This window comes from Taudactylus pleione, unplaced genomic scaffold (genome assembly GCF_031769625.1).
Source record: "Taudactylus pleione unplaced genomic scaffold, aTauple2 ptg000227l, whole genome shotgun sequence".
NCBI lineage: Eukaryota > Metazoa > Chordata > Amphibia > Anura > Myobatrachidae > Taudactylus > Taudactylus pleione.
This window is the reverse complement of record NW_028284629.1, coordinates 53,234-77,717: the sequence shown is the minus strand read 5'-3', so window position 1 is coordinate 77,717 and position 24,484 is coordinate 53,234. Positions and strand designations below refer to the sequence as shown.

At 47.5% G+C, this 24,484-nt stretch overlaps 1 protein-coding gene across 1 annotated transcript in view; it reads right to left on the bottom strand.

The window, feature by feature from the left end:
• The window catches only part of LOC148517063 (tubulin epsilon and delta complex protein 1-like), a 93,696-nt gene extending 76,929 nt beyond the window's left edge, over positions 1-16,767 (bottom strand). Inside the window, exons 1-2 of the mRNA XM_088479168.1 lie at positions 16,628-16,767; positions 6,780-6,930 (exon numbers count right to left, since the gene is read on the bottom strand). Of these exons, the coding sequence (XP_088335294.1) occupies positions 6,780-6,930; positions 16,628-16,767 (291 nt within the window). The remainder of the gene's footprint in view (positions 1-6,779; positions 6,931-16,627) is intronic.
• Positions 16,768-24,484: the final 7,717 nt, after the last annotated feature.

Below are 24,484 nucleotides of genomic sequence, written 5' to 3'. Positions count from 1 at the left end.
GAGGTGTTGTACTGGTGAGAAGGGTATTTTGAATGTGTATTGTACCTGCTAAAAAAGTGTTTTTTCCAACTTTTTACAAACGTTAAAGACATTTTTCTGTACCCCAAAATACTGGAAAGACTCATTTGCTGGCTGTCATTGTTTCACCATTAATAAAAGTGCAGAAAATCAGCCATTTGACACCTTTTAAGAGCCTCCAGTATTTTCCATATAGCTCCTAACAGCCTTCTGTACGGTCCTACTATCTCATTGCCACTTTTTTGGGGTCCAGGATGATTTCATAAACTTTCCTGTACTTCACCCAGGTTGTTTTTGTAGAACAATTACATGACCTCGCCGCTAGTCCATCAAATCACCACTTTAATGTGAATCTTGCATTTCACAGGTATACACAAGTTCACTTTCCCAAACTCGCATCTAATTGAATTGACCCCTTAGAGTACCACCATGAAGCAGACTTGTGCCCTAATGTTTTTTAATGTATAAAATAAAAAAGCAACACATCTTAAGCTTACAGATATAGGGGCTGATTCTTGGTTGGATGGAGCTCTGTGTATTTATGGAGAGACACGCAAGCTGGACCTCACTGGACAAGTAAGATATATTACATACTGGGTGGTATATCTGTAATACCCCTTTTCCACTGCCGCAAAAACCCAGGTTATTGCTGTGTCAACCCGGGTTGAAGCTCAGTAAAAAAAAAGGCTCCTAGGAAAAAATCCAGGGTCGATTGACTCAGCATTTCTTCCCGGGTCTCAAGCAGAGTTTTACATGGGAAAAACCCGGGTCACGCTCAGTGTAAACAGATAACCCAGGCCATCCGACCCGTGTCGGCACCACAGTGGGAACGGGGTAAATCCTGAATCTTACCCGGGTTGGAACAGTGTTCCAAATCCTGAGTCAGACCCGGGAATTTGATGGAAAAGGGTTATAAGTATCACAGTGATACTAAACAAAACATGCCGCAGGTATTTGGTATCATTATCATTGGTCACAACTAAATCCCGTGAATAAAAAAAATATGAGATATGGTAAGAACTTACCCTTGTTATCTCTATTTCTACGAAATCCATAGGATTCCACAGGATACCTTGGGGTATTGGTGATGACGTCAGGCATCGGGCACCACAGAGTTAATTTTCAGCCTCCCAGAATGCACTGGGGTCCCTCTCCTATACCCCGCCCCCAGCCATGGCAATCAGTTTCGTAACAAGCCATAGGAGAAGAACAAAGAGAGAAGAAAGTCTGGAACACACAAGCATCACATTCTCACCAGGAGACTGAAAAACCGGTGACCAGATCAAAGCCCATCTGCAGTACAGGTGCGACAGGGCGGGAGTCCTGTGGAACCCTATGGACTTCGTAGAAATAGAGATAACAAGGGTAAGTTCTTACCAGATCTCTTATTTTCTACTTCAGGTTCCATAGGGTATCCACGGGATACCTTGGGGATGTCCCAAAGCAGTATCCTTTAAGGGTGGGGACGCTCCTGCGCTGGAAGGAGAATCCGCCGCCCGAAGGAAGCATCCTGAAAGGCGAAGGTATCAAACGCATAATACCTCACAAAAGGTATGGACAGAAAACCAGGTGGCTGCCTTGCAAAGCTGAACTGCAGAGGCACCACGGCGAGCTGCCCACGAAGGACTTTAGACCGAGTAGAATGAGCTTTAAGAGAGGATGGTACAGAAAGGCCCTCATGAATGTAAGCCTCAGAAATGGCCATGCGAATCCATCCTGCCAAAGTTTGCTTAGTGGCAGGCCAACCCTTCTTATGGAAACCATAGAGGACAAAGAGTGTCTGATATCCTAAATGAACTGGTACGGTCAACATAAATCCGTAAAGCCCGTACCACATCCAAGGAGGCCTCACCAGCAGAGAGGTCTGGGAAATTAAAGGCCGGTACTATGATTTCCTCATTGATGTGGAAACTAGACACCACCTTACGTAGGAACCCAGGGCGAGTGTGAAGCACTGCCCTGTCCCTATGGAAAATCAGAAAGGGAGGGCGATATGAGAGAGCCCCCAAATCTGACACCCTTCTGGCGGAAGCAATGGCCAGACGAAACACAGTTTTAGCTGTAAGCCATTTTAAATCCACTGAGCCCAGTAGTTCAAATGGCGGTCCTTGGAGAGCCCTCAGGACCACAGCCAAGTCCCAAGGAGCCACAGGTGGAACAAAGGGAGGCTGTATGCGAAGTACACCTTGCATAAAGGTGTGGACATCAGGAAGTGTAGCAATCCTATGCTGAAACCACACTGAGAGGGCAGAAACCTGCACCTTCAGGAAAGCAAGGCGAAGACCGTGATCTAAGCCCGCCTGTAGGAAAGCCAAAACCCTGGATATCCTAAAAACCTAAGGATCATAGCCTCTAGGGCGACACCATTCAAAGACAGTATGCCACACTCGGTGGTAAATTCTTGCAGAAGCCGGCTTCCGTGCTCTGAGCATGGTATTAAGAGCTGGAAAAATGCCTGGACCTCAAGAGGGCAGTCTTAACAGCCACGCCGTCAAAGACAGACGACTCAGGTCCGGGTGATGGCAAGGACCCCGAGACAACAGGTCCAGACGTAGAGGCAACAGCATTGGAGCGTCTATGCATAGACTCCAGAGATCTGAGTACCAGTGCCGTCTGGGCCACGCTGGAGCTATCAGCAGGAGCGTGCCGCCTTCTTGCTTGAATTTGCAAATCACTCGTGGAAGAAGGGAGAACGAAGGGAAGAGGTACGCAAACTGGAAGGTCCACCGGATTGACAGAGCGTCTACCAGAAGTGCCTCTGTGTCTCTTGCTCTTGACTCGTACACAGGAAGATTGTTTTGTGTCGGGAGGCCATGAGGTCTATCCCTGGAAGGCCCCACTTGTTCACCAGTAGCTGAAACACCTCCTGGTGAAGAGACCACTCTCCTGGATGCACGTCTTGACGGCTGAGAGTCTGCTCCCCAGTTGAGGACTCCTGGTATAAACACTGCCGAGATGGCAGGGAGATTGCCTTCCGCCCACGCTAGACTGCGGGACACCTCTATCAGGGCCGCCTGACTGCGGGTTCCTCCTTGGCGGTTTATGTAAGCCACCGTAGTTCACCTACACAGGTTTTCCGTTGAGGACATGTCTTGCTTGTTGGAGAGCTTTGAATACTGCCCTTCGTTCCAAGATGTTTATTGGAAGCGCAGATTCTGCTGGCGTTCACCTTCCCTGGAAGAAGAGTGGACCCGTCACTGCTCCCCAACCTCGGAGACTGGCGTCCGTCGTCAGAAGGACCCAGTCCGCAATCCAAAATGGGCGCCCCCTGTTCAGCTGAGTAGTCTGCAGCCACCAGGCTAGAGACAGACGTACCTCCGGAGAAAGCACCATTGTCTGTGTCTTTATCCGTTGGGGCAACCCATTCCATCTGGAGAGGATCAAATTCTGCAGAGGTCTGGTGTGAAACTGGGCAAACTCCACCATGTTGAACATCGACACCATGGACCCCAGTAACCTCATCGCCAAGTGAATAGACACCCGGCGACTCTGCAGGCAACTGCGTACTTTTGCCTGCAATGCAGAGATCTTTTCCTCCGTCACAAAGATCCTCTGATGTTGGGGGTCCAACAGGGCTCCTAGATGGAACATCCTCTGTGATGGAACCAGGGAATACTTCTTCCAGTTTATCAGCCAGCCGTGCGCCTGCAACACAGAGACTGTCAGTTGCAGATGGTGCTGAAGGATCTCTGAAGATCTTGCCAACAACAGGAGGTCGTCCAGATAGGGCAACAAGCTGACCCCCTGCATTGCAGGTGGGCTGCCATAACTTTGGTAAACACTGGAGGCGCCGTGACCAGACCAAAGGGCAGTGCCTGAAATTGGAAGTGTTGGTCGACTACTGCAAACCTGAGGAAACTCTGGTGTGCTGAGACAATGGGGATATGCAGGTAGGCATCCTGAATATCTTGCGACACCATAATATCCCCAGGCTCCATCGCCAAAATGATGGAACGCAGGTTCTCCATCCTGAACAGAGGAACCCTCAAGAATTTGTTGAGTGATTTGAGGTTGAGCCTGTAAGACCCATAGGGCTTCTGTACCAGAAAGAGATTGGAGTAATACCCCGATCCTCTCTGGGACAACGGGACCGGCACTATAAGTGGATCACCTTCCGGAATTCCCGGGCCTTGTCTTGTTCCGACTGAAGGCCCGTGGTGAAAAACCTGCTAGGAGGCCTCCGTCGGATGGAGAGGGCGTACCCCTGAGAGACCACTTCTCTTACCCAAGTGTCCACGGTTGTGAGACACCAGCACTGGGTGAACTGAAGAAGCCGGCCTCCCACTTTGGGGTCCCCCAAGGGGAGGCCTGTCCCGTCAGGCTGAAGGCTTATCGTCCGACTTGGGAGTAGGACGTCTTGTACTCCAAGCCTACTTCTTTGGCTTGGCAGATTTCTTGGCCCCTGCCTGCCTAGGAAAGGACTGCACTTTGGACTTACCCTGGGCCCAATCGGGCCGAAAGGACGAAGTACCAGACCCTGATGGGACTGTAGCCGATGGCAGACGTGCAGACTTAGCTGCTGCCAGAGTGACCACAATTTTGTGCAGATCAGGGCCAAACAGGACCTGTCCATTAAAGGGCAAGCATTCCAATCCCATTTTGGAATCTGCGTCCGCTTTCCAAGAGCGCAACCATAGGGTGCGGTGAGTCGCCACTGCTGCTGAGGAGATTCTGGAAATGAGGAGCCCTATATCCAAGGCTGCCTCATTAATGTACGTGGTTGAGTCTCTGGGGATTACCCACTAACTTAACGTGCTCAGGTGACGAGTCAGTGTCTAGAGACATCTCCAAGCTATCAGCCCAGTGCTCCATGGCTCTGGCCACCCAGCACACGGCCATAACCGGCCTGGACGCCACCCCCTCCCCGCAAGGGAATAAACGGATTTCAGGCATATTTCAACCTTGCGATCCGTAGCATCCTTTAAAGGAGGTAATGGAGGGCATGGGCAATGTAGCACTCCACACTAGGCATGCGACATGAGAATCCACTTGAGGAGGGGTTTCCCATTTGGAAAATAATTGTCTGCAAAGGGGTATGCAAAGGCCAAGCGTTTTTGAGGATATTACCACTTACCTGGGTTTTTCCACGCCTCCTCTAAATGATCCACTAACTGGCCCGATAGAGGAAATACAGTGGCATCACGTTTAATATCCTTAAAGAAGGCATATTTGGATTTGGCCATGGGGCGGATCGTCATCCTCAATAACCAAGGCCGCATGGACTGCCCGTATAATGGTATATATATTTTAGACTTAGACTCCGCCTTCTTAGTACGGGGGGGCTCCTAGTCTGAAAAGTCAAAAAACTCCCAATTATCAGATGTCATGTCATCCTCATCATACTGAGCCGTCTGAGACACTAAAGGCCGCAATGATGACTCCCCCTGCAAAACGTCCATCAGGTGCTGTACCGTATTGGACAGCGAATTCACCCACGCAGGCTCCTGCGAGACCTGGGGGGTGAAAGCGGGAGACACTGGGGTACCATCAGCTGCCTGGGGAAGCCCTGCATGGGTGATGACACTACCGACTGCTGTGATAACCCCATTTGGGGAAACGCATGGGGCGTCGTCAGCTGGCCCACAAGGGTTGTAAGTGCCTTAGCAAAACAAGCCCAGGGCGGTTCCTGTACAGGCGCATTGACAAAAATCGGGCGTGACATTAGATAACACGCCCTACATAAACCTTCCGTGTTTCCGTCACCCTCCGCTACTGGTACATTACATGTGGTACACTTTAGCTGGAGAGGAAAATCACGTTCACTCTCAGACATGATGAGTGTAACGGAGTGTACGTGACTCCCCTCACAGACAAATAAGTTTTACTGTGAGGCAATAAGCACCCTGCAACCCGCACCGCAAGAGCTTTAGCAGAAGAACAGGGATAGTAAAATGGCTGACAGTCAGAAGTGAAGTACAGGCAGACAGCGCTAGCATTAAGTCACATACAATGTAGAAATAAATCCCTGCACTATCAGCACTGTGATCAACTACTCAGACACAGAACCTGGTAGGAAACAGAGTTGCATACTCTGACCTTATTAGGAGGGGAGGTATGCGGGGGGACCCGGACCACTATGCCACCTGTATCAGCGTTTGACACTTCCATGGAGAAAATGGCCACCGAGGATGATGGTATGTTTACAGGACTTATCCAGTTTTATGTTCTGAATTTTTTTTTTATTATTTATTCATGTTTTAAACCATTTCATCATTTGAGTGTTGAAATAAATACGGTAATAATTTTTTACCTCTATCCGGTTTCAATTTTTTATTACTATTCTGCTATGTTCAATTTATCCTATAAATTTGGGTAATTCTATTTACATCTCGCTGTCATTAGCGCTGGGAAAGTTTTTACACAACCATTGTGAATTTTTGACTGCTTAATGCTGACACGGTTGTAAACATTAGTTAGATCATTTTAACCGTGTCAGTAGTGTAACTTTAAACATGATTCTTCATGACCATATTTAAAGCTATAATGAAGACATGGTTAAAATGTTTTAACCATCAGTATATTGAACTGTTGAGAAAACATGTATTCCCCCGGGGTTAGGCGTTCCCATCACATCTGATACTTTGTGCATGGACAACTTTAAACAAATAAAGTTGCAGGTGCATCCAGTAGAATGTAATAGAATATCTACATAACATTCCCACACAGCCCACCCACAGCCACAGCCAGAGCGATGTGGTCTCAGTTACACCAAACTACGATGCGGTGGTTAACGGCAGTAAATCATAGACTGGAGCACCTACTGCCTCTGGCCGGTTGAACTTGGACTTTCGATAAATTTCAGGATCCCAGAACGACCCGGAGACAGAGAGCACCCGGCACAGGGCACTCAGCACTTCCCTGGCGCTGCCCGCCCGCTGCTTCATGGCGTCCCGGACACAGAGCAAAACTCTCCTGCAGTTTGAATAAAGCCGCCGCTGTCACGGGTTGCCAGGCAACAGGACAGCGGAAACACTGCGAAGGAACAAGGGATAGTCACGTGATTTCTCGTAACATGTCGGCGGCCATATTTGTCTCTGGCAAATTAACCGAATACCCACTGTAAGCCAGGATATTACTTAGAAACAGCATAGCCTTTTAATAATCATCCGTGACGCCTTAGTTATTTTTTTTTTTAGTTTGTCTTATAATGCTAGAAATACATGTTTCTGTAATTTGTGTACTAGATGTAAAGCAGCCTTGGAACTTACAGTAAGATATCTGGGGCTACAGTCAGGTGCATAAATATTGGGACATTGACAGAATTTTCATATTTTGGCCTCTATTCACCACCACAATGGCTTTGAAATGAAACAAACAAGATGTGCTTTAACTGCAGACTTTCAGATTTCATTTGAGGGTAATTACATCCAAATCAGGTGAACGGTGTAGGAATTACAACAGTTTCAATATGTGCCTCCCACTTTTTAAGGGGCCAAAAGTAATGGGACTATCAACTCAAAAGCTATTTCATGGACAGATGTGGGCTATTCCCTCGTTATTTCATTATCAATAAAGCAGGTAAAAGGTCTGGAGTTGATTCTAGGTGTGACATTTGCATTTGGAATCAGTTGCTGTCGACTCTCAATATGAGATCCAAAGAGCTGTCACTATCAGTGAAGGAAGCCATCATTAGGCTGAAAAATCAAAACAAACCCATCAGAGAGATAGCAAAAACATTAGGTGTGGCCAAATCAACTGTTTGGAACATTCTTAAAAAGAAAGAACGCACCGGAGACCTCAGCAACACCAAAAGACCCGGAAGACCACGGAAAACAACTGTGGTGGATGACAGAAGAATTATTTCCCTGGTGAAGAAAAACCCCTTCACAACAGTTGGCCAAATCAAGAACACTCTCCAGGAGGTAGGTGTATATGTGTCAAAGTCAACAATCAAGAGAAGACTTCACAAGAGTGAATATAGAGGGTTCACCACAAGATGTAAACCATTGGTGAGCCTCAAAAACAGGAAGACCAGATTAGAGTTTGCTAAACAACATCTAAAGAAGCCATTACAGTTCTGGAACAACATCCTATGGACAGATGAGACAAAGATCAACTTGTACTAGAGTGATGGGAAGAGAAGAGTATGGAGAAGGAAAGGAACTGCTCCAAAACATACCACCTCATCAGTGAAGCATGGTGGTGGTAGTGTCATGGCGTGGGCATGTATGGCTGCCAATGGAACTGGTTCCCTTGTATTTATTGATGATGTGACCTCTGACAAAAGCAGCAGAATGAATTCTGAAGTGTTTCGGGCAATATTATATGCTCATATTCAGTCAAATGCTTCAGAACTCATTGGACGGCGCTTCACAGTGCAGATGGACAATGACCCGAAGCATACTGCAAAAGCAACCAAAGAGTTTTTTAAGGCTAAAAAGTAGAATGTTATGCAATGGCCAAGTCAATCCCCTGACCTGAATCCGATTGAGCATGCATTTCACTTGTTGAAGACAAAACTGAAGGGAAAATGCCCCAAGAACAAGCAGGAACTGAAGACATTTGCAGTAGAGGCCTGGCAGAGCATCACCAGGGATGAAACCCAGTGTCTGGTGATGTCTATGTGTTCCAGACTTCAGGCTGTAATTTCCTGCAAAGGATTTGCAACAAAGTATTAAAAAGTGAAAGTTAGATTTAGGATTGTTTAGTTTGTCCCATTACTTTTGGCCCCTTAAAAAGTGTGAGGCACATATAGAAACCGATGTAATTCCTACACCGTTCACCTGATTTGGATGTAATTACCCTCAAATGAAATCTGAAAGTCTGCAGTTAAAGCACATCTTGTTTGTTTCATTTCAAAGCCATTGTGGTGGTGAATAGAGGCCAAAATATGAAAATTCTGTCAATGTCCCAATATTTACGCACCTGACTGTATATGAAAGTATTTTTTGCTATATAATGTATTGGCTCCCTGGTTACATGTGTATACAGGTTGAGTCTCCCATATCCAAATATTCCGAAATACGGAATATTTTTAACTTGACTGAGAAAGTGAAACCTTTGCTTTCAGATGGTTAAATGTACACAAACTTTGGTTAAAGCACAAAATTATTAAAATATAGTATAAAATAACCTTCAGGCTGTGTGTATAAGGTGTATATGAAACTAGATGAATTTCATGTATGTACACAAACTTTTTTTTGATACACAAAATTATTAAAAAATATTGTATAAAATGACCTGCAGGCTGTGTATAAGGTGTATATAACACATAAATGCTTAGATTTGGGCCCTATTCCCAAGATATTTCTTTATGGTATACAAGTATTCCAAACAACAGAATATTCCGATATCCAAAATACCCCTGGTCCCAAGCATTTTGGATATGGGAGACTCAACCTGTATATTGGTTGTGTTTTGTCATATTGGTTTTGTGTTGGTGTAACACATTTGAAGGGTCAGTTTTCATCCATTACACACAGTATTTATTTGCCATACTGTACACACTTTATTATTGTATTTGTCATCATATTATTATTATTATTATCATTTATTTATATGGCGCCACAACTGTTCCGCAGTTCTTTACAAAGTACATAAACAAATAGGTGACCTATGACTTACAGTACAATACCATACCTCCCAACATTTAAAGTTGTGTAGGAGGGACAGGGCGCGTGGCCCGAAAGGGGGCATGGCTTAAGGAAAAAGGGGCAAAATGTATGGAAAATGGGACGGAGCCTCGCGGCTTCCCCTGTTTTCGTCACTTTGGGGGTGTGCCCAGCACTATGCAGACCAGCGGTTTGTGCTCTCCCAACTCCCCCCACCTCCCACCGCAGGACACCCCAGAAAAACGGGACTGTCCTGCTGGAAGCGGGACAGTTGGGAGGTATGCAATACAATACAGGACAAGGACATGGATAATATACATTGCTGCATTAGCGACCATAACACCCTGATAAGCAACAGAGCAAAGCAACCTTGTGTTAGGTGCCCTAGTGGGGAGTAAGAAGTAGATGAAAGTAGAGAAGGAGAAGCACAAAAGGGTAGAGGGGCCTGCTTGTAAAAGCTTACATTCACTTTTATCCTAGCATAGCTGCCAGCTTTTTCTAATTTCCAAGGACAGTCCATGTTTTAAAGATTAGTCCCTGGAAATAGCTGTCCCTTATATTCAATGTTGCCCATTTACACATTACAGTTCCTGATATTTTGGATACTGAATACATTTTTTCACTTACCATTCTTATGCTTTTTGTATTATCATTTAATATTAATATTACTTTTTTTTTCATGTGCATTGCACTGAAGTGTGGGGTGGCATTCTGGCCTGACCAATTTGGCCTAAAATGGTTGGTTAAAAATGGATCTTCACCCTCTGCAAATATACAGTATACAGTTCTTGTGTCCTATTTGGAGAAAGGGGCTATAGGGTGATTCTCTGTGTTATGCACAGGACATTTACATACATTCAAGTATGTGAACTGTTTCTTTACCACAATTACTATATTGTTTCTGGTGGTCTTAAATACTTTGTTGGTAGAAAATATATACCAGAAAAAATTCACTACAGTAAACAGTTCCTTCAGAAATTTTTAAAAACTCTGGCCCTGATTCAGAGCCAGACGCTCTGACAGAGCGCTTGTTCTGAACTGGCCCGTCAAGAGGCGTGGCGGGCCCCGGTAACAGGGGGTGTGGCCTAATCGCGGGAGGCGTGGCCACGCCCCCTTGCGAGAAAAAAAAAAGATTTGCAGCGCTGGGGAGGGGGGGGCGCTCTGAGCCCCCTCAGCCCGACGCAAAGCCAGGGGGGGCGCGATCAGTGTGATCGATCCTCCGCACAGGCATAGGAGACATAGGAGACTGCTGTGTCTCCCACTGCAGCTCAGCACACGCTGTGTGCTGGGCTGCTGTGAGGGGGAGGGGAGTGGCGCCGGACCCGAGCCCCCACCGGGCCCCTCAGGAAGCCCGGGCCCGGGTAATCTGTACCCGCTCCCCCCCCTCTCGGCGCCCCTGGCTCTGAATAAGGGCCGGCCCTCTTACTTTTTTGACATAGCTGTGGGTGACCACCCACAGCTATAGCGAGCGGCCAAAATGATGGTCGCGATGGTCAAGACCATCGTGACCATTGGGCTTGCGATGAGACCCTTGCGGTAGGGTCTCGCTGCCGCAAGCCCTGGAGTGCTTTTGGCTCTATCAGAGCCAAAAGCACTCTCACTGACATCACTAGTGATGTCAGTGGGGCCGGCCCCAGACATTAGGCGGTCCCATGGGAACGCCTCCGTCTGGGCAGCCACGCCCCCGGCACGCCCACCAAAGGGGGCGTGCTGTCAATCACCATCGACAGCACGCCCCCTTTGGTGCGAGACCCATAACGACGGCTTGGCCGTCGTTATTCGGGTCTCTCGCATGCGCACGACGGAGCTGCCTCCGTCATGCGCATGCGCACTTTGGCAACATCGACCCACTTGCGAGCGCTCGCGAGCGGGTCTGAATCAGGCCCTCTGTGCGATGCACGGGACTCAATATAAAGGGGGGAATTAAATTAGCCGCAAAATATATCCTGTAGCTAAATGATCGCACCGCGTTGGGAGCGGCTGTTCAATTAACTAGCCTTTTCCCTGTATGGTAAACGCTGGGTTAATGTGCGCTAACCCATTGATTCTGCATCAAATGCGGAAGCAATGGGTTTCCCCGCACAATAAAATTAGGCTGCAGGGAAAAATTCTGCCTCTGGTGAACACGCTTGGGCTCCTGTAGCTAATTTAATTGGGCCGCGCAATCAATAAGCTATGAGGTAAACCACAGTGCTAATTTAATTTTCCCCAAAGAAGTATTATTATTACTCAAAAGTGTCTTTTATACATTTTTTGTCAACTTTGAATTGTCACGTGAGGTGGGTGAAAATGATGCAACAGTTATGAATATCATATGTAGGTGGGAACATGATGTGAGAAGTTGACATATGTAAAACAACATGTATAAGTACAGGCATTGGCTGCTCCACTCAATTATCTGCTGGAGCTTCCTGCACTGGCGACTGCTGATGTAGAGCGATGTTAAGCGTCCTCCATCCTGCTCCAGCGCACCACCTGCAATCAAGGCCTAAAGCAGTACACAGTTCTGCACCCAGTGGCATAACTAACATATTTGACACCCAGGGAGGGTCTTTCATTTGGCACCATCCATCAGTATGCTTCAGTCCACCCCAATATGCCCCTTCCCCCTCCCCAGTGTCCTCTCCTCCCGTAGCAAGCTCCGACTCTTGAATTCACCTGGATCTGTTCTGCATGTACAGTGCAGATCAGTTCCCAAGCATAGTTGCCTACCCTCCCGAATCCTGCAGGAGACTCCCGGTTCCCAGTAGAGTCTCCCGCTGCCCCGGAAAATTAAAAAAATCCCCCGGATTAACAGACCAATGAGAACAAGGCAATGTACAGCCTATCCCAAGGCTGCTTTCAGCAGCAGTGTAGCACAATGACCCGCCCCCTGGGTGCTGCTGCTGCCTCCCGTGTGAGCGCTGCTCCGTGTAGTCAGCTGCTCTGCCCACCAGGGAGCTTCAACTTCCTGCCCAGCACTAGTGCACTGCCTGCCCATGACCAAGCTTTGCAGCATTCCGAGGTGAGTGACTTCCTCCTTGTGCTCATTGTGCAGTCATGGGGACGGGTGGTGATTAGCTACAATGTTTACAGCAGCAGGGTTCCTTCCTTGTGGTGTAAAAGTAGCACAGGTCCAGCACCACTAGCTCATATGCCCTGGGCCTGCTTGCTCAGTGAAACTCCCTTATAGAAACTCCCTTATAGTCTGCTTCACAGCAGGAGGGAATGCCCATTACATTGGTGCTTGTACCTACTCTGGGAACCAGAAAGACGCTCAGCATACTATTTCTCTGATATCCATTCATGGGACCTGTTAGGTTTATCACACTCTGCATTTCTCAAATGATGGCTGCTGTTGGAACATACAGTACATGACTTGTGATATGATTTATTGGTGTCATATAAAGCATGCTGTAAAATCTATTTTTTTTTATCAGGTTATCTAAAGTTTCTCTTAAGTTTGCTATAATATGGTTGATTTCAAATTCTTTTGTAGCCTATTAGCATATATGGTATGTTCCCACCTACACATGTTTTTTTCAGTTTTTTATTTTTTTATTTTAATGAATCAGTATATTATATATTTTTTAGTTCCTTTCCTGTCTCAGAATACTTTTGTACTCCAGTGGTGGGGGAACTCTGTGTGTATGTGTGTATATGTATGTGTATGTACGAGTATATGTATGTGTGTGTAAAAAACCTGATTGGCAATAGAAACGTTCATGGGGGAATCTAGACATGCTCTTTGGGCGGAGCATGGCACACCCCCTCGCGCGACGCATACTACTGCTGACTATGATCTCCCTGAAACTCATTTTCAAAAGTAGGCAAGTATGTTCCCAAGTCCTCTCATCAGTGTGACGGACATGATATGTCAAGTGACGCTGATGAGGGGACTCGGAAGCATACATGCCTACCCTCCCGGTTTTCGCGGGAGGCTCCCGATTTTTCGGGTAACCCCCCGCACCCCCGGAAGGGTAAGCATTTCTCCCACATTCTGCCCACTTCCTAGTGAAGTGGGCAGAATGAGGAGAATACCCGCGGCGATCGCAGGTCTCCGTGAAGGGGGCAGGGCTTAAGATGTGATTCTGCATGAATCACAGCATTTGGCCCCGCCCCCTATGTAAATTTGACCCAATCGCGGCAGTTTTGCCGCGAGGGGGGCGGGGCTTAATGACGTGAATCGTTAGGCCCCGCCCCCAACGGCCCCCTGCTGCTTCTCTTACCCGGGCTTCTCCCGGGAAGAGATTTATAAAGGTATTTAAGTATGCTCGGAAGCTGCTCTGTGCTCTAGGCACTGTACATGCAGAAAACAACACTCAGTTACTCCCATAGTGCTGAGCAGCTGCGGCGTCAACATCATGACGTAACGCCGCGGTCACTCAGCTCTGTGGGAGTGATTCCCAGTTTCGCACTACTGTATCCACTCCCGGAGTCTGGACTGAGAAAGGCTGAGTCTGTCTGTGAGTGACACAGATTCGACTTCACAGTTCAGCGGGCACAGCAGCTGCTATTAACATCAGTAACAGCTAGGCTGCACCCACACTGCTGCAGAACTGTGGCACCCTCTCCCAAAGTGGTACCTGGTGCGGACCATCCCCATTAGTACACCACTCCCTGTACCTTTTACCAGGAACTCAGGAAACCAGGGGAGGGCTTAACTAATACAGCAGCCAACATGTCTACAAATCTGGTGAATCCTCCATCTAGGCCGTACATCAGCATGACCCCATGTAGGCCTAAGCACCATCCTCACCTCAGCATACAGTCTTGTAGATCTCTACAACATAGTGGTTCCCACTATTCCTATACTCTAATAATCATGCACCCTATGGGCCTGATTCAGAACCACATGCAATGCTGATGTTCATATAGTTGAGTAATCCCAGATCTATCATCCAAGCACTAACTATTGGTGCGTACACACTACACGATATGCTCCCTGAGCGATATCGTGTAGTGTGTCCCCGGCAGGCTGTGCTCAATGTCGTTCATGACATTGAGCACAGCCGCTGAACGATATCATTAACGATATCGTTCAGCGCGGGCTCTCTCCCCCATTCCCCGACATGCAGCAACCTGACAAGGTCGTCAGGTTGTGCTGCATGTTCAGGCGATGGACAATGTCGGAAACGACCAGCGGGAGTGCGCATCGCTGGTCGTTTCCGACATAAAAGTGCACGATTAGTGCACGATTACTGAGCGATTGCACGATTACGATGTCGTAATCGTGCAGTCGCTCAGTAATATCGCCCAGTGTGTACCCACCATATGCCTGACGCTAACCATGCCTGACACTGCATAGCCTCCAAGATTAAATAAAGGATGTCCAGTGTATATAAATTGTAGGTGACGTAATATTCCCACTTCTAACTGCCAAAACATTAAGGGGTAAATTTACTAAAGTGAGAATTTTTAGAAGTGAGTTTTAGAAGAGATGTTGCCCATAGCAACCAATCATATTCTACTTAATATTTAAGTAGCACATTCTAGAAGATAATAGCTAGAATATGATTGGTTGCTATGGGCAACATCTTTTCTAGAACTCACTTCTAAAAACTCTCATGTAACCCACCTTCAGTGTGCTGTGTGGTACATAGGTGCATTTGGAGTGATACACCTCCTATTGCCTCAGGCTAGCTCTCCAGGGTGTGGGCAATACCTGAGAAGGGGGTCCCTGCCCAAGCAGGCTTTATAATAGTCACACATATAGATACAGGTATAGACACATACAGTAACAGTTCTTTTGAATAACTTGGGCGCCAGACCTTCTCTTATAAAAATATACCACTTTATTTCTCTCCTCCTGCACATGACTTTAAAGGACAAGAATATGGTTACAGCAGCTTCTCCTCTCCCTCCAGCTCAGATACTTGGCATGTCAGATGGTATAGGACAATCTTATGGATATGGTTACATTACATCACACTCTTCTTCACCAGCACAGTCTTTAGGCACAGTCACAATGAATGCTTTGCATTTTGCACACACAGGTCAACCTGGCCCTTTGCTGGCTGGTGCCTGTAGTTCTCCACTTCATACATGCAGGTCCACCTGGCCCTTCGCTGGCTGGTGCCTGTAGTTCCACAGCTTCACACACATCTCACATAATTTCTTTTGCACTCTGTATATTGTCTAAGAAGAGACAAAGAGACAGAGTGTCTCATACGCAGTCTGCCTCTCTCTGCTCCCCTTCTCTTTCACATGGGACAGCAATACATAGACTTTTCTATTGCAGCTATCACACTCTCAGCAGCAGCCCATCCCTCTCTTACTGGAAGGGCTCCTATAGCCACACTGCTACCACAGTGACCCCCCTTTAATGGCTGCTGGGGGGCTTTTATGCATAAGGGACTCCTCTGGTACCTTAACAGTAAAAGCTCCTGGGGAATTCCTCTTCCCCATCACTTCAACACATATACTTGCGTCTCTTACCCCTCTCATGGGTGCTAAACATTTCACTGGGCGGCTCACACTGCAACCTTCCAGCTTTCTCTGTGGTCTCTCACAGACTTTATCTCAGTGGTCTCACTCCAGACCTATTTCTCCTTTGGCGTTAGATGTGCATCGTGGCAGTCACCACGGCCCCGCCAATCTCCCCTTGCCAGGGGAGCACATGGGCTACATTTCTGCTTCCAGCTTTGACTCTTCCCAAAGATGTCTGCTCTTTCCCAAATTCTTCTTCTCAATCCCCTTTGTTCTTACTCCCCCCTCCTTTCTCTTATCTGACTGCTACACACCCAGTCTTCCCATCCCTGTGTGTCTATCTCTCCAGCCCCTCCTTTAACTGAAAACTGATCCCCAGGGTCTCAGGAATGTAATATCTACAACAGGAAGCAAGCTTTAACACTGAGAGGGGTGTATTTACAAATAACATCCCTTAGAGGGTGTTACACTCACTTTAGTAAATTTAGCCCTAAGGGTTATATTTACTAAAGTGTGGGTTTTTAGAAGTGGAGTTGTTGCCCATAGCAACCAATTAGATTGCTAGCTATTATCTTCTAGAAGATGCTAGATAATGTCAGGAACACCGATATCAGGTCCCAACGTAGAGCCCAGCCAGCAGAATTACTTACCTCTGCTCTCCGCTTCGTGGGCCTGGGCAGCCACTGGATTTCTTCATGTCAATGCTCCAGCTGCAGGGCGCAGACCTCTCCTCCATGCTGACTGGCATCCCTAGAGCTGTACAGAGTCTCCAGTTCATGGGCGTGGCCATCTTGTTGTAGCCAGAGTCTACCTGTGTTTCCGGGTGGCAGTCGGGAAGCCGACGGACGTAATCCCGACCACCGGCTTCCCGACTGTCTAATCCCGGCAAGGGTCTAAAGACAGGCGTCAAAATCTCGACGCCTGTCATTAGACATATGCCGGGAGACCGACGTCAGGCATCCCGATCGAAGGGACGCCGGGCGTCGAGCGCGGATAGCCGTGGGGGGGAGGGTTAGGTTTAGGGTTCCTGAGGGGGACTTAGGGTTAGGCACTCCCCCGGGAGGTTAGGGTCAGGCTAGGGGTAGGAGGGGTTAAGCACCCTCGGGGGGAGGTTAGGGTTAGGCACTCCCCCAGGGGACTTAGGTTTAGGCAGCGGGGAAGGGGGAGTTAGGTTTAGGCACTTAGAGGGGGGATTAGGGTTAGACACTGGGGGGGAGGTTAGGGTTAGGCTTAGGGGTAGAATAGGTTAGCAAAATACTTACATTAGGATGATCGAGATTTTCACTGCTGCCGCGATGCGTCCGGCGGTAAATCGTACTGATTCCGTGTTTCCTGTCAGCTGGGACTCAATCACCAATCAGCAACAGGTATAAAAACATATAAAAACACTTGGTGGATGATCATTCAGTACAGTGTCTTCTCAAGTCCGAGTATTTGGCTCCTGATATAATTTGATCTTGGAATTCCTGTTATCCTCGTGTCCTGCTCCGTGTCGTAAGATGCCACTTTGGATACAAAGCCTGCAGCACCTAAAGATGCCACTTTGAATACAAAGCCCACAGCACCTAACAACGCCACTTTGGGTACAAAACCTGCAGCACCCGTTCATGCACATCTGTGTACTTTGTCCATATCACCGTGACACATTTCAGTGTACTATATCTGGAGTTCAACACAACATTGTGTACACAAGACTCACTCTAATCGCAAGCCTATGACGTCACAGTCGAGCTGGATTTACCTCTACACCTTTGACCCAGGATTCCCGTCTCATCTTACTGGGTGAACTCCGGTGACTCGGACTCAGGATTCCTGCCTCTGTCTATTGAGGAAAACTCAGCATCAGTTGACTAGTGTCCTGCTTGTGGAGTTCATGCACTAATACCAGTCGTCCCACTCCTACTACACTGCTGCATTCTTGTCACAGGTTCATGTTCTTATCTTTTTGTTCTGATTCTACCCATCATTCCCAATTCTCCGCTGTTTGTTCAATAAAACCTTGCATTCTTTCAAAAGCTACCAAGAGTCAAGTCTTAATTCTCCAATGAGGAAAAGCTATCTAAAACCTCCTCAGTTCTTGCTACCATGGTCTCAGCCCGCAGAGTCTGACTCATCTCAGGAGGCCAACTTTCGTAGAGTTGCGACAGGTTATACAGGCCTGATGAATCCCGAACAGGTTCAGGCTTCAGGGGCTCACACCTTGCATAATCTAGCGGCTCGACTAGAGGCACAGGAGAATACACAAGCACGAGTACTCCAATGCTTACAGGAACTGTCAGTGTGTTTGGACCAGCTCCAAGTTGCTCCTCTGCCTACTGCAACCGTTTCTTCGGCCTCTCCGGTGCCGACATCAATGACCACTGAATCTCAATTACGTCTCCCGACCCCAAATAGTTTTGATGGCAACCCCAAGAATTGCCGCAGGTTCCTTAGCCAGTGTGAGGTACACTTCGAACTTCTCCCACAGAATTTTCCCTCTCCTAGAGCTAAAGTTGCATATATTATCTCTCTCTTGACTGAGAAAGCATTGGATTGGGTGTCCCCACTATGGGAGAGAAATGATCTGCTAGTTTCAAATTAACAAGAATTTATTCGTTCCTTCAAGAGGATATTCGACAAGCCGGGCAGGTTTGTCGTCTAGTTTCAGACAGTAGCAGCTGAGCTACAGTGGAATAACGAAGCTTTGAAGGTCGCCTACTGGAATGGACTCTCTGACAGGCTAAAGGATGAGCTGGTCACACGGGATCTACCGGACAACCTGGAAGACCTGATATCCCTCAGTGTCACGATTGACCTACGTATACGTGAACAGGGTGTCGAAAAAAGTCGAAGTGACCATTTCAGGGCTCGTCCACTACCTCAGCCACGCATCTCAACTTCCGTCAATGAGGAAGCGATGCAGGTCAATCTGGCTAAATAACGGAGGAAGAAAAATTGCGTAGGCGTCAACAGAATTTATGCCATTATTGTGCCGCCCCAGACCATTTCCTGAATAAGTGTCCTTTACGGCCGGGAAATGGACGAACCTAGGACCTCATTCAGAGTCTCTCGCAAGCGGCCATTCAATCGCATCCAGCGTATGCAAATTTTTCAAAGTGACGCCATGGGAAGCGATCGCTCGCCAAGGCACAAGCACACCCACTTTGGCTGTGCGAGCGATCGCTCTGTGTATGCTGACACCTATTGGCCTATGTTGAGACGCCCACTTGCGCACGTCATCTCCAGGAAGTGTATTAAAACATTGGTACATCGAGCACCATCGGTTGCGATCGCAGCACTTGTGGTTGCCTTACCCTGCCGCAAGCACTGCGAGGATTTCAGTGTAAAAAACAAGCATGTGAAGTGTACTATGACGCTGCCTGTTAATTATGCATGCTTTAAAAACGAAACACTCAGGCACGCCTGCATTCGCACCGCCACTCCCCCGTTATTAGTGTCCTGCCCCTGTTACCACCCACAAATGGCCTCTCCTGTCACTCATTTCACTGGGCTGTCTTTGCTGGGCGATCGCACAGAGTAGTTTGTGCACACGCAGAACGAAGCATGAGCGTGCGCATTTGCAAACCATCGGGCCACTTGCTAGCGCACAGTGCTTGAGAGAGACTCTGAATGAGGTCCCTAGTCTGCAAGGGGGAGGTCAGACTAGGGGTTCTCACTGCAACCTTCCCAAATCAAGATTGTTCCATTCCTGTCGAGGATATCAAGTCCCACTTTCAAGAGTTTGCCACCCTAATTGATTCCGGTGCGTCCGGAAATTTAATTTCTTCATCTATTGTTCAGCAACTAGCTGTCCCTGTTTACCTTTTGTATCATCCTATTACTCTCACTGCGGTTAACGGGACACGTATCGATAACGGCATAGTCACCCATACAACCAAAGACCTCAAAATGAAGATCGGAGCCCTACACATGGAGCAGATAGAGGACCTCATTCAGAGTTGGTCGTTGCGGCCGCACGGTCGTACGCCACCGATGTTCGCTAAACTGCACATGCGTAAAGTTCGCAATGCGCGTGCGCAAACTAGCTGTTACGATCAGAAATTTCTCTCTCCTTGAACACAGCCAGGTCGTTAGTTTGAGTGACAGAATGAACCGTTTGTGGGTGGTAACAGGGGAAGGTGCTTGAAAACGGGGGAGTGAAGATCCGAACGCAGGCGTGCCTAATTATGCGAACAGCGTTTAATGGGAGTGCATAATTAACAAAGTAGTGTCATGGCACATGTGACATGGGAGGCTTTGTACACTGACTTGATCGTATTGCTTAAGAGAGAGTATGGTCAACCTTAAGCTCTACGACCAGCTCCGATGGTTCCTGATGGTCGCGATTAATCCTTATATCCCAGGAGATGACGTGTGTTGTGATCGAGAAGGGGGCGTGATTTAGTCTTACGACCGCTTCTTACCCTCGGTCGTTCAGCTAACGATCTCATCTTAGGACCGCAACTTGTGATCGCTTCATTTGCATATCCGGCCCCTTTCCCCTACGTCCGTGCGGCCGCAACGACCGACTCTGAATGAGGTCCAGAGTTCCTAGTCATCCCAGCCACTACTCATGAAGTAGTTCTTAGATTGCCGTGGCTACGGAAGCACAATCCTCATAATGACTGGTCTAATGCTCAGCTTCTGTCCTGGAGCTCCCAGTGTCATCAGCAATGCCTGGATCGAGTGGTTCGAGTTGCGGACACCAAGGCTCTTCTTGCTAATGATCTTCCCCGTCAGTATCAGGACTTTGCCTATGTATTTTCTGAACAAGCGGACGATAAACTGCCACCTCATCGGCCTTGGGATTGCCTCATAGATCTGATGCCCGGAAAAGTGCCTTGCCAGGGGTCGTACATACCCCCTGTCAATTCCTGAGATCCAATCCATGTCCCAATATATTCAAGAGAATCTACAGAAGGGATTTATCTGGCCTTCCTCTTCTCCCACAAGTGCTGGGTTCTTTTTCGTCAAGAAAAAAGATGGTGGGTTACGACCATGCACCAATTTTCGAGGCCTTAACGACATCACTATTAAGAACAAATATCCATTGCCTCATCACAGAACTCTTCGACTGGGTTAAGGGCACCCATATCTTTTCAAAACTGGATCTCAGAGGAACTTATAATCTAATAAGGATTCGTGAAGGGGATGAATGGAAAACCGCGTTCAACACCCGGGACGGGCATTATGAATATTTAGTGATGCCCTTTGGTCTCTGCAATGCCCCCACAGTGTTTCGTCAATGAGATCTTCAGGGACGTTCTATACCAGTTTGTAATTGTCTGCCTGGACGATATTATTATCTCTTCTAGTGACCTCAGTACCTACCTACAACATGAGAGAACTGTTGCTCCGATTGCTTGCCAACAATCTCTTTGGGAAATTATCAAAGTGTGTTTTCGAGGTTCTTACCATTGCATTTCTTGGATACCTGATCTCCGGTTCAGAATTGCAGATGGACACTGAGAAACTCAAGGCTATCCAGGATTGGGTCTTGCCCACTTCGTTGAAGACTATTCAGAGCTTTCTAGGCTTCTCAAACTATTACAGGAAATGTATCAGGTCCTTCTCCACCATTGTGGTGCCTATCACAGCTATGACCCGAAAGAGAGCCAATCCGGCTAATTGGTCTCCAGAAGCCCTTACCGTCTTTCATACTCTCAAACAAGCTTTCACCTCTGCACCAATTCTTCTACAACCTGACATTGAAAAATCCTTTGTCCTAGAGGTGGATGCATCTGTGTACACAGTGGGAGCAGTCTTGTCTCAGACATCTCCGGAAGGGAAGCTCGTATCCTGTGAGTTCTTTTCATGCAGATTCTCCCCTGCCGAGAAGAACTACTCCATCGGGGACCAAGAACTGTTGGCCATTAAGTTGGCTCTGGAAGACTGGAGATACCTGTTAGAACTAGCAAAACACACAATAACCATTTACATGGATCACAAAAAGCTCCTATACTTGAAGTCGGCTCACTGCTTGAATCCTTGCCAGGACCGCTTGGTGCTATTTTTCTCCCATTTCGACTTTGTCTTGAAATATCGCCCAGAATCTTTGAATATCAAAGCTTATGCCCTGTCCAGGCCCATGTTGGAGGAAGAGGAGCAAACTTCTTTGCAAGAGTATCCCATTGTCAATCCTCTGGCCTTTGCGACCACTGATGTATCGTCTACTCCTCCTTGGGGAAAAACCTTTGTCGCTCTCGAACTACAGAACAAGTTGTTATCTTGGGCTCACGATTCCCTTTTCTCCCGCCACTCTGGTGTGCGGAAAACATACTTCTTTCTTCAACGGAAGTATTGGTGGCCCTCCATGAAAACTGAGGTGCAATAATTTATTTGGTCCTGTCCCAAGTGTGTTCAACATAAAAACTCCCAACGATCACCTGCAGGGTCACTCCATCCCCTCTCAATTACAGTTAAACCTTGGACACATTTATCGATGGACTTTATCACAGATTTACCAGAATCCAGAGGGTTTACCATCATATGGGATTATAGTGGATCGTTTCACTAAGATGGCTCACTTTGTCCCTCTGCCACATCTACCTACTGCTGCCACGTTGGCACGACTATTTGTTCAGGAGATCTTTCGTTTACACGGACTACCACAGGAGATGGTCCCGGATCGTGGAGTCCAATTCGTGTCCCGTTTTTGTCCCGTTTTTGCAAATCAAATTACAGTTTCTTCAGCCTATCACCCTCAATCGAATGGACAAACAGAGAGGGTGAATCAAGATTTGGAAACTTTTCTCAGGATTTACTTGTCCTCTTCTCAGGATGACTGAGCAGATTTGATACCCTGGGCGGAGTTCGCCCACAACCTCCATTACCATTCCTCTATGAGTGTGAGTCCTTTCTTTGCCAACTACGGATTTCATCCGTGCATTCCTGAGTTCCAATCGTCATCCATCATGGAAGTCCCTGCTGCCAGATCTGCTTTATAGCACTTTGCACAGTTTTGTTGATAAGTCCAGTCATCCCTTAAAAAGGCATCACATAGCTACAAAGTTTTTGCAGACAGAAAACGTTCCACTGTGCCCAAATTCTCTCCTGGTGATCGGGTATGGCTTTCGACTAAAATTTGAGAATCAGGGTGCCCACCATGAAATTCGCCCCTCAGTTCATTGGGCCATTTCCAATCAAATGAGTTCTTAACCCTGTGGCATGTAAATTACAGCTTCCTCCTAATCTTTGGATTCAAAACACTTTCCATGTTTCCATGTGCAGACTGCTCGGGGAGTAGAGTTTGAGGTGGTGAAGATCTTGGATTCCCGTTGGTACCAAGGATGATTACAGTACCTTGTGGATTGGAAAGGATATGGCCCTGAAGAAAGGTCCTGGATCAAGGCTGCAGACATACATGCCCCTAGGTTGGTGCACAACTTCCATTCCAGATTTCCTCGGAGTCCAGAGTCCGCCCTTAAAAGGGGGGGGGGGGTACTGTCAGGAACACCGACATCAGGTCCTGACGTAGAGCCCAGCCAGCAGCATTACTTACCTCTGCTCTCTGCTTCATGGGCCTGGATTTCTTCACGGCAACTCTACAGCCACAGGGTGCAGACCTCTCCTCCACGCTGACTGGCGTCCCTAGAGCTGTATGATGTCTTCCTCCAAAATTGCCCACAGAGTCTCCAGTTCATGGGCACGGCCATCTTGTTGTAGCCAGAGTCTATCTGTGTTTCCTGTCAACTGGGACTCAATCACCAATCAGCAACAGGCACTGCTTATAAACACTTCCTGGATGATCATCCAGTGCCTGTACAATGTCTTCTCAAGTCCTAGTATTTGGCTCCTGATATCATTTGATCTTGGACTTCCTGTTATCCTCGTGTCCTGCTCCGTGTCGTAAGACGCACTTTGGATACAAAGCCTGCAGCACCTAAAGACGCCACTTTGGATACAAAGCCCACAGCACCTAACAACACCACTTTGGGTACAAAACGTGTAGCACCCATTGATGCACATCTGTGTACTTTGTCCATATCACCTTGACACATCTCAGTGTACTATGGCCCTCATTCAGACCCACTCGCAAACAGCAGTACGCTCGTTGCGTTCCGATGTTGACTAACCACGCATGCGTCGGTGTTACACTGCGCATGTGCGTACGGCAGATTGCGAGCTTTTTTTCTCTCGTTCCTAAAATAGCGTACAGGAAGTGACATGTCAAATGTGATTGACAGAACAGGGCGTTTTTGGGTGTTGACGGGGGTGGAGATGGAAAAACGCAGGCGTGGCGAGTCATTTTTGGGGCGTACATACATTAGCAGATGCGAACATCAAATGTGTTCGGACCGTCACATACGTCACTGGAACATCCTCTTTCCCTTCAAAATGCTCGCACAGTTTAGGGTCTGGATTACTCGACCACATTGGCGATGGCCTTCTCCTCCGTCCCGGGACTCCATGATGTTGCAGCGATTAATCGCGGGTGGTCACAAAAGCAATTAGTGTTGTATTGAAAACCGGCTTGGTATGTGTTTGGAAAGCAGTTTATTGGGATAGCACAAAACCGTACGCAGGTG